Source organism: Mixophyes fleayi, chromosome 10, assembly GCF_038048845.1.
Source record: "Mixophyes fleayi isolate aMixFle1 chromosome 10, aMixFle1.hap1, whole genome shotgun sequence".
NCBI lineage: Eukaryota > Metazoa > Chordata > Amphibia > Anura > Limnodynastidae > Mixophyes > Mixophyes fleayi.
Window position 1 is genome coordinate 28,166,453 of NC_134411.1, and position 16,234 is coordinate 28,182,686.

The following is a 16,234-nucleotide window of genomic DNA, read 5'->3' on the forward strand; positions in this document are numbered from 1 at the left end:
GGGGAGAACATACAACCTCCACACAGGTGAGGCCATGTTTGGGAATCGAACTCATCACTGCTTGTAGAGCATGTTGTCATAGCGCGGTGACGATAACAGCACGGTGGCTTAGTGGTTAGCACTTCTGCCCCACTGGTGTCAATTCCCGACCATGGCCTTAACTGTGTGGAGTTTGTATGTTCTCCCCGTGTTTGTGTGGGTTTCCTCCGGGTGCTCCGGTTTCTTCCCACAATCCACAAACATACTGGTAGATTAATTAGCTGCTATCAAATTGACCCCAGTCTGTCTGTGTATGTTAGAGAATTTAGACTGTAAGCTCCAATGGGGCAGGGACTGATGTGAGTGAGTTCTCTGTACAGCGCTGCGGAATTAGTGGCGCTTTATAAATAAATAGATGATGATGATGATAAGCAGCTTATCTGAGGCTCAAATACAGCAGCAATGAAGAAGGTCACAGACTGCTCACGTAAAAGTGGCCCCTAGGATACAGGGCCATAGTTCTTTCCTGATTAAACCCATTCTTGAGGGAGTTTCTGTTCCATAAGTGGAGTCTGCGATCTTATTTATTGGTCCAAGAATTATCATGCAGAATTCTAAACCCCATCTTTGCTATAAATGTTCAGTATTTACAAATAAATAACAGTCGATTTTACTCTTTTTTTTATTTTTCAGTCTGAGCCAACATGTTATTCAGTGTGATCCAGGTGTTGATGCAAACACAGATCAAAACAAAATTCAGCACCATCATGATGGTGTTAAAACGCTGGGCACTGTAATGTGTGTGTAGGGTCCCATACATTGGATCTGTACTGTAACAGTCAAACACACTAGTACTCACCAGCGAGTAGTCTTGGTACATAAACATAGATACAATGCTTCAAGGGGCTGTTGTGTGCTTGAATTGGACTCTCCATGTTTTCATGCCTGCATATGTTTTATGCATCTATTCTGCGTGTACCAATACTCATTGTAGTTCATTAGCAAATCAATTACACTGCTTTGTTTAAGAAGCACTTTGCAGAGAGTCAGAATGTTTCATTACTGTAGTATATATTCCTTCTTCTAGTGACAATGCAATGCTATTGTCATGAGGACAATTACATACATACACATCTACAAACAACAATTTTTGTGAACAAGAACTAATACGAGTTTTACTGCTCAGTGCTGCTTGCAGCTTTGTACAGAGGAAATCCTAAAGGCAAGTTATCATCTGCCGGTCATATCTAAATATGGGGTCACTTCAACGACTCTGGATGAACTATAAAAAAAATCATGTTTCTCAGCATTCACATTTGGCCAATTTAAGCCCCCCCAATCCACCCAGACCAGTCCCCAAACGAACTTGGCCAAGCACCTTTGACCCTGGATCATGTCCACACGATCGTAGACGTACACTGGAGAGTGGCTGACGTTGAACGCCTGCTTTCGCACCAACCTTCTTTAACAACTGGGACAACGTTTCATACGCCGGACTTCCCGCATCATTTCTAGGCGGTCCCATGGCTGAGATTAAGCCCATCGGTCACTTTTTCTGCCACGAGCCTCAGTTTACAGCATTCCAGAGCGTGCATCAGTGCAGTGACACTGGCATCGTCTCTCTTCTTTTCCCTCCATTTGATCAGGCATTGCATTAGTTGTTCCCGCATGTTACGAGGATGGGCATCCATAACTTGCTCCATTATAGGATCGGTCATCCCGAGTGAGCGCATCAACCTCCTCCAGTCCCTCCCAACGTTATCGCAAATGATGTCAAACGCCCGGTCCAACTGGTCTGTGGGAAAAATTAAAAGTATCCACAATGACTGTATAGTATTTAGAGGGCCGGGGAGTGTTCTTGGGGTAATTATGGGGACTCATTAAGGACAAATACCACGTTTAGAGACTAACTGTAAATGCATGTTATGAGTTGTCTGATAAACCAGATTATATAATTTTAAATTAAATTGATGTGACTACCAGGCAGATTGAGACCGAACTGGGCATTGGGCAGCCTTTTATATCACACCTTTTTTCAGATTTTACACCTCATCATCGGGTACTTTATTTCAGTTGGTATTTCTTCATACTACATGTTCATATCCCATGTGCAGGGAACACACAAACCACAGTGTTTGCATCACCCAGCGTTTATATACAGTACACGGTGCCACCATAACCCAGCGTTTATATACAGTACACGGTGCCACCATAACCCAGCGTTTATATACAGTACACGGTGCCACCATAACCCAGCGTTTATATACAGTACACGGTGCCACCATAACCCAGCGTTTATATACAGTACACGGTGCCACCATAACCCAGCGTTTATATACAGTACACGGTGCCACCATAACCCAGCGTTTATATACAGTACACGGTGCCACCATAACCCAGCATTTATATACAGTACACGGTGCCACCATAACCCAGCATTTATATACAGTACACGGTGCCACCATAACCCAGCGTTTATATACAGTACACGGTGCAACCATAATCCAGCGTTTATATACAGTACACGGTGCCACCATAACCCAGCGTTTATATACAGTACACGGTGCCACCATAACCCAGCATTTATATACAGTACACGGTGCCACCATAACCCAGCGTTTATATACAGTACACGGTGCCACCATAACCCAGCATTTATATACAGTACACGGTGCCACCATAACCCAGCATTTATATACAGTACACGGTGCCACCATAACCCAGCGTTTATATACAGTACACGGTGCCACCATAACCCAGCATTTATATACAGTACACGGTGCCACCATAACCCAGCATTTATATACAGTACAGTGCCACCATCAATCAGCGTTTATATACAGTACATAATGCCTTCATCACCTAACATTTATATACAGTACCGCCATCACCCCAACATTACACAGAATAGACAGTACCAGCATCATCCAAGGTTTATATAGACTACACATTGCCACATCACCCAGTATTCTCTAGCTCACAAGCAACTGATCACAGGACACTGCCACTAGTGCAGCCAAGCACTTAAACACAGTAAAATAAGAAGTAGAACTATGCCATAAAAGAACAACAAATTACTATACTGTGACACTTAGGAGTTCCTGTACTACTTAAAAATCTTCCAAACATAGGTATTTCCCCAATGCATGTACCTCTGTCCTGTGCCCAGTCTCCAGCAGTCTCCTCCCTGGCACATGCTGGCTGGTACTTCCGCAGCTCTTCTACCAGGTCACGTCTCTCTATAGACTGTAAGAGCTGAACTAGGAACCCGAGGTCGTCCTGGGTGATGTCCGTCTGCTCCTGCAGCTTAGTGAACAGGTCTGTGGCGCTGCTGATGGTCTCCAGTTTCTTTTTAGCTATTTTTTCCCGGCAAAGAAACTTCAAATCGTTAATTTCCTTCTCACTGAGTTGTCCTGATATCCTCAGCAGGATGACCGAGAAGTTGTCCATCTGTCCTATATATCACCGGGTGTGATCAGCCACCTAGATGTGGGGAGACAGCAGATCATCCACTAGTTACTTTCTGTTTCACTTTGCTGATTAGCAGCAGAATATTCACATTCAGAGCCGGGCTACAGGCAGATACAATGTAGCCCAATACACTTTATGGTACAATAAGGTGATACAAAGTATAAACTTTACCTAATTCCAACAAACCTCTTATTTCCTGATTGTTTAATCTGTTATTGTGCAAACTCCGAAAGCAGGAAGTAGAACTGAGCTGTGAGCATGTCAGCAGCTACACACCCATTTAAAGCTGCAGTACTCCTGGTTACCAGTTCATGGCATCAGATCAGTGATTGGTAGAGGCTGGCTGCTCTCTACAGTTTGGGCAACACAATGAAACAGCTCATTAGTAAATGTCACTTGTTTATTTTACAATAGACGATAAAGATCAGCCATCCACCCCATAATTTGAAGCTTTGGGGGCCTGTTTATCAATATTATTTTTCATTCAAATCCCCCCAAAAATGTTGCTTTCAGGGCATAGGCACATATTTAAAGATCGTCTAAATTTATTATTAGGGCATCGCAGCAAATATCTCCAATATCTGCTGCGGTCCCAGTGTCTTCCAACGCAAAAGCAGGTTTCTATGGGGACTGCTATTTTGCACCATTTAACAAGTTACAAAAATTAAAGATTTTTGGAACTTGTGCCTGAAGACTAATTGAAGCCTATGGGGAGAACATGGTGGTAGAGAGATCTATGGATCCCTCAGTGCATTTTGCCTGCCCACTTTGCGATAGTGACCATTCAAAGACATAGGACATAGCTAAAAAGTGTAGACAGTTGTTTATTATGACTGTTGTCCCAGCGGAACACTCTATGCAATAACAATAGATGCTCACAATCTTTCATTTCTTATCATTGCAATAAGGAATGAAAATGATCATGGTAAAAAGTGGTGGATAATAAATATGCCCCTTTAAAAGTTTAGGTTTCAGTAGTGGAAAAGATCTAAGTTCAAGTCCAGTACAAGCATTAAACTTGTTCCTTCTAGCTAAAGCAAATCCCTGTCCTAAGGGCTTGTATCCACTGACAAAGCAATGCAAACCAACATTTACCACTATGGGCATGAAAATGGGTGTTTTTATGATACAGATTTTTCCGCTTTGCCCTAATCACGTAGGGGCTTATCTCCGATGATAACATCACTATCACCAGCGTTAAGTATTGCCGCCTCTAGGGGTATATTTAAGAAAGCACGGTAGTGCACTATCGTTCACTTACCGTGTAAATTAGGCCAGGATGTGCTCTCCGCAAATTTATTAAAGGTGCATCGCAGCAGATATCATTGATATCTGCTGCTTTGCACTCCTGACCGTTTTTGCGAGCAGTCACCATTCAACAGAATGGTGACTGCTCCTGGCTGCAATCTAACAAGTCCCGAAAAAATATTTTTTTTCGGGAACTTGTTGTGTTAATGTACGCCAGCTGAAGCTGGCGTACATCATGGGAAATGCTGGTAAAACTTCTGTTCTTCGGTACGTCCAGCTCTGCTCCGGAGAGCAGAGCTGGACAGCGCATGCGCAGGGAGTGATCTTGTGATCCCTCCCTGTCACAGCCTCAAGTTCTCCGGTCGGCACATGCGCAGTAGCATGAAGAAAAGAAAGTGCACTGAAGAGGAGGAGATCCGGAGCCAGTGTGACCGAAGAGGCAGTGGGGAGTATGGGTTTTTTTAATCACAGAAACAGCAGTTTTTCGGAACTGCTGTTTCTGTGTTCCATTTTTAATAAATTTGAGAAATACATCAATCCTTATCCATGCGATAAGGATTGATAAGTATTTCTCGTTTTGTCCGATACATGATAAATGTGCCCCCTAACCTGTAAAGGCTTCCCCATATGTTACATGGCGGAGCGTATTTATCAAGCATAGCGCTGGTACTTGTACTGCGCTACACCTGTTCTGTTAATGCCATCTCAGGATGTAGTTGGCTGGCTCTTATGGGGCATAGGACAAAGAAAACCACTGCCCCACTTGGGTGGTGCAGTAACGGACCCCGATACCCCTCATTGGTAGAATATAAAATTAGGGGCTCTTGTAAAAATTGGCGGACGTATGTTTTGGTATGGTATAACCGTGGTGGGACGTCCTTATACACAAGACCATCTGCAAATGTTATGACAATACAGGCAGAATTTAATGCTTCCAGAAAAGCATTTTACAGGTATGTTCAACGGCGTCATGCACTGGGGACGGAGTCTGTGAGATCACACCAATGTTTGTTGACTCCCCATGAAAAGAACCCGTCACAGTGTAGGACCTTGTAAACTGATATCTGGAATTAATACAATCCTTATGATGGAATTAATTCAGACAATCTTTTGTCGCTCCAAACAAAATGGGATGAGGACATAGGACCATTCACAGGTAGGGGACTAGTGTAGAAGTCACCAGTCTTGGGTAGGACGATCAGCAGGTGATGAGTCTCTAGGGCCACTGGTCAATCAGGGGCCCACCTACCCGACATGTATTCAAATTCACTTTCTTCCTCCATCTAATCTTGAGACCCCACCTGACCTGACTTCCTCTCCCCTTTTCATTCTCATTGCAGGGACCAGTATTCTTCCTGGCAACCTTTTTCTATTGGCAGCTAATTTCTGCATCATCTCAGCCCACTCTGCATATCACTAGTGAGACACGCCCCCTCTTCTTACATCACTAGCATGGCTTCCAATCATAATGTAGCAATCTTGAATGATAGCTGTGTGGTCCTATAGACCTCCTCAGCTACTGGTGCACCACTGTGCCCAGCATACCATTTTTAATTTATTCCCCCCTACATTTCTACATTCACCATGGGGGGAGCGGAATTTAGAGGAAGGGATGCAAAATAAATGCACCTGGGCCCCCATTCCCTAGTTTTGCCACTGATTAAGCGATAGCTGGCAGTGTACAGTGATATTGCTTATCTGGAAAATAAAGAACTGCAAATAAATAATACAAATCAAGGAAAATAAAGTTGCTTGTGATTTGATTGAACACTTGAAGTTCAATTTCCTTCAAATTGTTGCAGTTTTAGTAGACTTCCACTGATGTTCTGTTATTGGTTCACATAGGATAGTTATATGTCTCCATCTAGTGGGTAAATATGTTTATGCATATTATATTTTTTACTGCAGTTGTAACTAATAGTTTCCTTGCACAAAGGTGAGTACTAGGAGTGGGAGGCAGACAGTGCACCCCAGCGCCATGAGTCAGGTTACTGATCCAGTGTAATTTCCAGATCAATTAATACTTTCATATCAGATTCTGCTCTTGTCTTATAGGCATCAGGTAAAACTGACGCATCTTCCTGCAGTAGTACTGTCATTAGATAACGTTTGCCGGGTGCTTGGTCCACGTGATCTAGTGCAGAGTTTCCCAGCCTTGTCCTTTGTAAGTATTAATGCATGGCTTCCACAAACATCCAGAATCACAGGATCCTACTGGTAGACATAAAGCGTGCTGAGGATGTTGTCCGCCATAGTAGTCTTCTTTGTGATGTTTTGGGACGGCTGCTGTTGGTGCCACTACCTTCCACATCCTAGATCGCTGGTGGGTAATATATTTTTAGGGACCTCACAAGTGAGAGCTACACATCTTTGCAGAGATTGTTCAGATCATATACAATCAATGCCCCAGCATGAATGAAGTGTTTATGCCGACCATACAGTAGTTTATCCTATAGTTGGCTATTCAAGATGGTGTCTGTGTGGATGTACTGTGCCACATCAGAACCACTAAGAAGAGGATCAAAGACCGAGAATTACCCCGGTCTGGATGGCTGTATGTGACCGCTGAGGTCAACACTTTCCCATCACTGCTCCATTTTTAATTTTTTTTTAAACAAGACAGTGTTTTCATGCCCCTAGTACAAAATCCAAAAAGTGCAAAAGAATGTGGCAAACTTCAGGCCCTCTTCTAAAGAAGAAGGTTCCTTTAGTCCCTGATCCCTTAGGCCAAAATGTTCCTTAAGGGGCAAGGCTCTTCAGACCCCCCCTTCGCTGTACCCTGGTTTCTGCTGAAGCTTCACCCAGGGTCCGTAAACTTGCCCACCTATGTAAGGGAGGTCATCGAAGGTACATGGAGGGGGTCCTCAGAGCCACCTACCCCTGGATCACAAGGGAAACAGCGCCCATAGTGGCCTACTGCACCCCTAGATTCACAGGGAAAAAGACAGAAAAATGAAAGTAAGAAACGAAAGATGAAAACAATAAATAAATAATGCAGTATGGGTACAGCCTCAAGATTATTGCCATGCAAATATAACAATTCTCCCATCCATTCAAAAGACGATATATTAGTTTTACCTGGTGCCAATAAGACAAGAGTAGATTCTCAGGCCCCACTCAAGGGCATAATATCTCTCAGTAATCTCAGCCCTCTGGCTAGAGAACCAAGTTCACCACTGACAATATTGCACTTGATATTCGCCAAAAGGCTGAGATTACAATATTTGCAAACGGCTGAATCGGAGAGAAATGATTGTTCCCCGTATAAACCACAGACATCACCAGAGTGCGCTCGTGTTCAGTGACGATGACGTCTTTCCAGGGAACATTGTCTTAGTCATGATAGTTCCTTATAAATTTCCCCGCCCCCCCCACAAATAGCTTTTTTCAATTTTCTTGGCGGCATGATAGATAAAATATTGGGCAGGTAGGCCTACTAGTGACTAGACATCAGGGGGGCAATTGAATATTTGGATACATTTAACTAATTAACTAGTTAAATCAATTGAGACTGAGAGTGATAATGATGATTGATCTGACACTATTCTAGAATGCAACCAATGTACCATCATCATCATCATCCAGCCACAAAACTCCATAACACCCTTGTGTGGCATTGAGCACCTATCAGCCACTACACAGCAGCGGTAAGAGGAATGTGATGAGCTCGAGCACTCCATGGATTGTTCACCTAAAACTATGAATATACTCTATATGTGTGAGCACAAATTGAGGGTTAGTGGCTATAGACGTTCATGGGCTATAGTGGACCACAATGGCAGCTGTGCAGGTCACTGCAGCAGATGCAGTATGGGGTCCTTTGCAGGAAGAGACTTCCTGTTTTGCTGGCTGTCCTGCAAACAAATTCAAGCAAGGAGGAATGTTATACATTATTTCATTCCCTGCCTATAGCCTAAGCTTTTGGGCTCAGACTCCTTTCTGTTCAGCAAGTTATTTGCAGGCCTCATGGGTTATATTTCACAAATAATAGCATCGATTGGATGTAATAGATCATGTTTATATAATTTGTAAGATGACGAGCAGGTCTCTCTTCCTTTTTTTTTTTTTACATTCAGTCCCTCATTTCACTAGAAGCTCCATTTGCACTGCGGCTCCCATCTTATTTTATTGGTTCGGTTGTTTGGTTTATTTCAGTCTTTCGTCCTCATTAAATAAATTAAACAATTTCAACCATAACCATTATCTGAAACCGCACATCGGAGACATGGAACTTTCCTTCTTTTACAAGGGATTCGTTCTAGCCACACTTAAAATTTATGGCGTAACAAAACCTGACCCAGGTTTTTAAGAGGGGGATTGGCATGCTCTCGATCAGTTACGTCTTGCTGGTGTTTTGGGGGATGGAGGTGACATTCTATCCAAGTTTGCTGCCTCCAGTGACTTCTAAGACTTTCAAATAAATGCTGTGCCACCCTCATAAACTGTTCTACGACTATCCCATTCCTGTAGGATCAAGCGGGAGACATTTATGAGCTGTAAAATCTGCAGGCAGGTCATAGACATGTGAACTAAATGCTGCTTATGGAGCATGTGCCCAGATTGCTGAGCCACTCTGTCAGTCTCTACATTGGCTGCCTGTATTTCAACGAATCCACTATAAAATTCTTCTACTAACATACAAGGCCGTCAACAAAATTGCACCGTCATACATTTCCTCACTTGTCTCAAAATATCTCCCTACTCGACACCTCTGTTCTGCACAAGATCTGCGTCTCTCTTCCACTCTCATCACATCCTCCCATTCTCAGTTACAGGATTTTTTTTCCGGGCTGCGCTCACTTTGTGGAAATCCCTCCCTCGCACAGTAAGATTTTCCTCTAGTCCTCAAACCTTCAAGCGTTCACTGAAAACCCACCTCTTCAGACAAGCTTATGATATTCCTCAACCACCATCTTAATTTACCCTATTACCACCCTCTACACAGCTAACACAAGACAACAACCCTCTGACCAACATTGCCACACACACAGCCCACTCAATACTTTTACCTTTGCATTCTAGCTGGTCCAATGTGCAATATGATATAGCACATGCCCTTGTGTTTCTAACTCCCATTGTCCTATAGATTGTAAGCTTGCGAGCAGTGTTCTCTTACCTCTCTGTCTGTATGTATTACCCAGTATTGTCTTATTAATGTTTGTTCCCAATTGTAAAGCGCTACGGAATTTGCTGGCGCTATATAAATAAATGATGATGATGATGATGATTGACTCGATCTGCTAATTCTGCAGCATCCACTTGTGCCGTCAGGCAGGTCATTTTGAAATAAACTGTTAATTCCCTTGTAAGACTGTATCTTACGTACATATAATCTATGTCTGCTATGGGTGATTCAGCACTGTTATTATTTCGCAGACAGACAAGCTCTTAAATCTGATCTTTGATGCTTTGATGTAACCAAAATGATTATACTCAATAGGGTGTTGCAAGCAAAACACTGCAAAGGAATTCCACGTTGTGAATACACAATATTGCTCTTCTATTGCACTGTAACAGTAGAGATGAGTGATAAGTGAAACATAAGTAAGGTATCGCCACAAATGATCCTGGAGAGGGGGCATGGCGGAAGGGCGGGGAATCGTAATTTTGTCACGGAGCGGGGACAAAATTGTGTCATTTTGGCTACCGATTTGCAAGATGCGGGAAACTTGCCTGCTCTCCCGGACATTCCAGGGTAAGTATGAAATGAGCTCTAGACACTTTTCTGGAGGTGTCTTCTTTTTCTGTCCTGGTCGGACTGGAAGGGACGATTAACCCCTTGCTATCTGCTGCCATGGAGGAGATCAAGTTTATGTTCCAAACTCTGGATTACCTAGTGGAGACTCATGGTTTGCACCTAAGTACTAGTCACTCACCAACAACTGCTCCCTTTGAGGTTAATCCCATCACAGTGGGGGTGTGGCCACACACACTGGGGGCGTGTCTAGTGCTTTCTAAGTGCTAGGCTGCCCTTCCCTCCAACAATGCCCCCGGCATCCGTTCACCGCAAGAGTCTGCCATGTAAATTGGGACTGTAAACATCATTCTATACATACATTAAGATTTGTGCCATTTCTTTTTATGGGGTCTGTTTACTAAGCTGCGATGAGCTAATAATACAAACAACTGTTTTATCCAGAGAATGGCCATCTTTTAATTTATCAAGGGGTTAAAGCAGGAGAAATCATCGTCATCATCAGCAGCTGCTATTTATGTAGGGCCACTAATACACACACACACACACACACACACACAATTCCATACTAGGAACTATTACACCCAATCTTGCCACGTTATTTGAATAGATACCAGTTTAAATATCTGTTAATATTTTTATTCCCAATATACATGTGCTTTTATGGCAATCAAGTGATGGATGAATATAACAATTGTTTTTAGATCTCTGCAGTATATAGCCTTATTTATAGTTTATAGCTATTTTTTACATGTTGCTGAGGGGTGATATATAAGTGCAGCTCTGTTTATCTGCGCACTGCTGCGCGTTGCAATGTTTGGATGGGTGGAGAGTATGGAGCAGCCTAGCACTTTAAAAGAGCTAGTCATGCCCCCTGATCATGTGGTTACGCCCCCCATCGTGATGTTGGAATGTATGGCAGTACTCCATGACTCAATCAGGGGAGGGCTGGTAAAGTTTAGCCCGGGGTGGGGGGGGGGTTTCCTGGGCAGATGCCCAGCCAACCCTTGATATCAATGGTGTGCTGGTTCAGTTTGTATGGTCTTTTCAGAGGGACCATTATGAAGAATTTGCAGTGTAATATACTATATCTTTTGTTTTGATAGCTTGCAGATAAGTGCAGGGGAAGCTTATTTGCACCTTTTGCTGGTTATAAATTGATTGAGCAATTTGCATTCTGTAGCATTTATTGGGTGGGATATAGGATGTCTTGCGGTCTATCTAGATCTCCCATGGTATGCATTACTTGTAAGTTTATAACGTTAATATGCCACCTATGTAAGTAGGAACGTCTGGAACAAACCCATTGGCAGAGGCACAATAACAGCAGTGGATGGCTGAACTACATATCTGCAAATGATGTAAATCAGAACTCTGCTTTAAATAAAACCTGTCATCAGGTGGGGAAAAGGCATTTTATGTATGTATGTATGTATGTATGTATCTATGTATGCTGTAAGATGTCATGTGCAGGATGCATGTTTAAACAAAGTTGAATATATGAACTTCACGGCCTATAGGTGTGAGGCTGTCACAGAGCTGGTGTTAGGAAGGTGGGGAATGGGCTATTTTTTGGCCTTTTAGAGGCTCCTTATGGGAAAATGTAATATTTTTAACGAACTGGTAGCCAGTGGCAGATATAGAAGAGAGAGGAAGCCCTCGGATGATTCCCTCTCACACTCAATCCATAATGGTTCCGTCACTAGACATAAACACACGTCTGACAGTGCAGATGAACCGATCACATTCTCTCCGCGCATCACGTGACGCAGGTACAGTGCAGACAGGAAATGTAGAAGCATCTCTGTGGCTTCTCTCGGCGCTGTCAGACGTGTTTATGTCTAGTGAAAGAACTATTTCACATGAGTGTGGGAATGGGGGTCTTTCCCGTGCTGCACTATCCCTCTAGGTCAGTGAGTGTGTATATCACACATGTGTGTAAATGTATAGGTGTACATATGTCACTATGATTACTATAGGTTGGTGCACATGCAGTAGGTATATATTGTGACAGAAGCACTGGGATAGGGGCAGATGGCAGGTATATGTTTCCCAGGCTGTCTGTCTTACGTGCTCTAAATCCCTTATCTGTATGTGGAAAGGATCTTTCCAAAGTTGTCTTCATTATAGTAAAGGCTGATAAGGGTCTCTGGAGTTATGTATGGAGAGAGAACAGTGGACTCCATACATAAGGCTCAGTCTGAATCTTCTGAACTCCCAGTCTCACAGGAGACTAATCTGGAGTTGCACCAGCAAGGTGCTGTTAAAAGTCTGCTAGGCAGTTCAGTGAGGCTATCTCACAGTCTGGGGTGCCTCCTGAGCAAAACAGCGACCAGTAAGTTTGGTATTTTGTATGTGTGTGGGACACAAGGTCCCTCACTTGAGAGAGGGTGTGCCTGTATGTTAAGTTAGTGCCGAACAGGCAAGGATTTTGTTTCTTTTTGTTTATTTTTATGACTGGTATATAAAACTAGTTGTGACTAGTCAAACCAAGACAATTGACTGGTGTGATATATCTGGCTGAAGTGAGTGAAGTCCAGTTGTCTATTCCAAGAGGACGGTAACCCCGGCCTGATTAGCTCACAATATGTCATGGTATAGTGTGTGTACTGTAAGTGACGGTGCTTGAAATAGTATTGCAAATAATTAGGTTTATCCTCAGTGTAGGGATTTCTTCCTTACTTTTTGCACTGAGCAGTACTTTACCGAAATCTTCATCTATCAGTTTCACAGGAGCCTCACATCGCTGCTCTGTAACTTTAGAAGTCCCTTCTCCTTCCACTATCTTGCTTTCCAATTTGTGGTTTCTCCCTTGCTCCTTCCCTATTAGCACACCATAATAATGCACATGACTAGTTGCCTTGTCCTTAACTACACATGGACAGATCATTGCCTGCCACAGGATAATATCATAAAATCTGATTGGTTCAAGTTGTTTTATCCCAGGTCAAAACTGGGAACATGAAGACCAGCAAGTGGAGAAGGATGAATATAAAAAAGTGTTCTGACTCTAGTCAAATGCCCAGAGATTCTTCCTAAGAGGCAGGCAGAGGCAGCCAGCAGCATCTGTACAATGGAGAGCACAGGAGAAAGACTTTATGGGCTAGATTTACTAAGCTGCGGGTTTGAAAAAGTGGGGACGTTGCCTATAGCAACCAATCAGATTCTAGCTGTCATTTTGTAGAAGGTACTAAATAAATAAAAGCTAGAATCTGATTGGTTGCTATAGGCAACATCCCCACTTTTTCAAACCCGCAGCTTAGTAAATCTAGCCCCATGTCTGCTCTGGATGTGGGAAGTGTTTTGCCCACAGCCTGAAATCTGTTGGAAATCAGAGATGTTGGAAGCAGTGAAACGGTAGCTACACACAGGCAGACTCCAGGAGAGATCTGTGAGTTTTAGATACAGGAGCTAATCCGTGGTCAGAGAGGAAGACTCCTTATCTTGGTGAATGTCCTATGAGCAGAGAGGATTTAAAGTAAGAAGAGATCTGACGAGGGTCACAACCTTGGCATCCTATCCCTCTGAGCCTTCATCACAGACTGATAAGTGTATATTTGCTCAATATATGATTTTCCCTGGTCCACGGGGGACTTTGTCTATGCCAGTGAAGTTCTCTTAGACAGTAACAGCAGTTTGTATGGTGACTTTTTATTGTCAATTGATTGTGACCAGTTTTGTCACCGCATTTCCACATTGTCAGTCACTTCTAAATCATTCTTTCCATCTGCTTTTAAACCATGTTATCAATGTTAATACATATACCAAGGTGACTTTTAAAGTGAATTGTGGTATTTTGGCCCCAATATCTGAGGGAACTACTAAATATATTCCAAGACGTTCTGGGAGCAGAGGCAAATATGTGTCAAAATGATGTCACTATGTCCACCCTATAATAGGCCAGCTTTGATCTGTCAATCTTACACTTCATTGTTTCCATTAATATTTCCAAAGGCTATAAGGCTTTTGTAAAATAATAAAGTATGCAGCATATTCTAGAAGTGTAATTTAATGTGTTGTTACAGCCCCCTTGGCATTGCATGTTTCTGTCATCCTTTTTGTAGCTGATCCTTTTGTGGTGATCCTTTGGTTTTAGACTCACCTTCTATCCATTAATATGAGACAGCATTGGAGGCTAGTCAAGTGGAGTGTTGGCTGGAATTTTACTTAGAACCTATGGTCCTATATACTAATTACAGAAAAACCCTATCTATCAAGCTCTCCCTGCTGGTGATAGCTTTCACCGGCTATTGCCAGCGACCTTCCTTGTTGGGTCTGTCTGCAGAATTCTTCCCCATGATTTAATGACAGCTATGGTACGTGTGAGGGTTTAATATGTGAGGGTGAGGAGCTTGAGCAGGATTTTGTAGTGGATAAGGGGATAGTGTTGCGACTGGTATAGAGAGAAGGCAGAAGCAGAATAGTAAGAGAGGAAAATCAGTTGAGGATGGATTGAAGTGGGGAGAGGCAGGTGAGAGATGGCTGGAGAGGAGGATGCAGTAGTCAAGGTGAGAGATAACAAGATAGTGGATGAGAGTTTTGGTTGCACAGAGGGTGGAAGGGTCTGATTCTGAAGATGCAGCGAAGGTGCAACCAGCAAGATTGGGAAAATAATTGAATGTTGTGAGTGAAGGCAATGGAGGAGTCAAGGATTTTAGACTTATTGAGATTGAGAAAACGCTGGGACATCCATGTGCAGATCGCAGACAGATAGCTGGACACTTGAGAGAGGAGGGAAGAGGAGAGGTCAAGAGAGGAGAGGTAAACTTGGGTGTCATCAAGGTAGAGCTGGTACTGGAGGCAGAAGGAACCGATAAGTTCACAGAGGGAGGAAGAGTACAGAGAGAGGTGGGCAAAGAACGGACCCTTTGGGGACCCGACTGGAAGATGGGGGGAGGGAAGAATTAGTCTGAGATAGAGACAGAGCAGCAGTTTGACAGTTAGGTGGTAAACCAGAAGAAAATGGTGTCATGGAGGCCAATGGACTAGAAGGTATGCAGGGGGGAATGAGTGGTCCACAGTGTTGAAGGCTGCTAAATTGTCTAGAAGGACGAACAAAGAAAAATGACCCTTAGATGTGGCTGAGAGAAGATAATTTATGACCTTGGTAAGGGCAGTTTGTTTGGATTTAAGGGAATTAAAGCCAGAGTTTTGCAGGTCAAGGAGGGAGTGAGAGGAGAGGAGAGCGGTGAGGCAGTTATAGACAAGCTGCTAGAAATGCTTGGAGGCAACGGGAGGGGGGGGGGATTTGGTGGTAGGTAGAGAGAAGAACAGGGTTTTTAAGGATGAGTGAGACAAAGGATAGGGTCCATGGGCAGTTTGGAACACCATGGTTGGGGTGTGGACTGTCAAAGGCTAAGAGTGAGGCCAGTGCAGCAGAGTCCAGGGCAGTGGTAAGGGGGCAATTGTAGAGGGAGATGACCTAGTCAGGGCAAGGAAGGACTGTGATAGGGCAGAGAAGTGAGTAAAGTGAGGAAGAGAAGATGGTAAATGCAAGGGTATCAAGGTTGCACTTGATGAGAGTGGCCTTAGAAGAGGGGGGAAGTGATGGTACGTGGAGAGGAGATCGTGGTCAGAAAGAGAGAAAGGAGAGTTGGGAAAATAAGAAATAGCCCAGAGGTATCTGTGAAATCGGGGTAACTTTGCCCCCTCAGCTGGACCAGAACATTTCACCCTCTTGAAATTGAAGTCCCTCATGGGTTCCGCATTAAGAAACTGCTTGTGGATTCAGTGTGTGTAAGGTGTGTTTTTTTTCTAGTTATTTTAGCAATGTGCTTTGTAGATTGCTGGTAATTGTTGTTGTCACTTCTGTCCCATAGCAAGTTCGTACCTTGGCAGCGT

The 16,234-nt window shown here is 43.3% G+C and overlaps 1 protein-coding gene and 1 long non-coding RNA gene across 3 annotated transcripts in view; one reads left to right on the plus strand and one right to left on the minus strand.

Moving 5' to 3' along the window:
* Window positions 1–16,234, plus strand: part of LOC142103908 (uncharacterized) — a 58,918-nt gene that overhangs the window by 21,926 nt on the left and 20,758 nt on the right. The window lies entirely within an intron of this gene.
* Window positions 644–3,723, minus strand: FADD (Fas associated via death domain). 2 transcript variants are annotated; one of them, XM_075188282.1, is made up of 3 exons: window positions 3,637–3,723; window positions 3,132–3,462; window positions 644–1,774 (listed from the first exon to the last, which is right to left on the minus strand). In XM_075188282.1, exons 2-3 carry the CDS (start codon window positions 3,427–3,429, stop codon window positions 1,491–1,493), a joined length of 582 nt encoding a protein of 193 aa, XP_075044383.1. In that variant the 5' UTR covers window positions 3,430–3,462; window positions 3,637–3,723; the 3' UTR covers window positions 644–1,490. The 2 variants fall into 2 exon arrangements, with proteins under 2 accessions (XP_075044383.1, XP_075044384.1); XM_075188283.1 differs by having other exon boundaries at window positions 3,622–3,708.

What these genes read in the sequence shown, in the direction of transcription:
- FADD (XM_075188282.1), bottom strand. Translation starts at nt 3,429, where the DNA reads ATGGACAACTTCTCGGTCATCCTGCTGAGGATATCAGGACAACTCAGT. An exon ending in AGACTGGGCACAGGACAGAG is followed by an intron (nt 1,775 to 3,131) that starts GTACATGCATTG and finishes TTTTTCCCACAG; the next exon opens with ACCAGTTGGACCGGGCGTTT.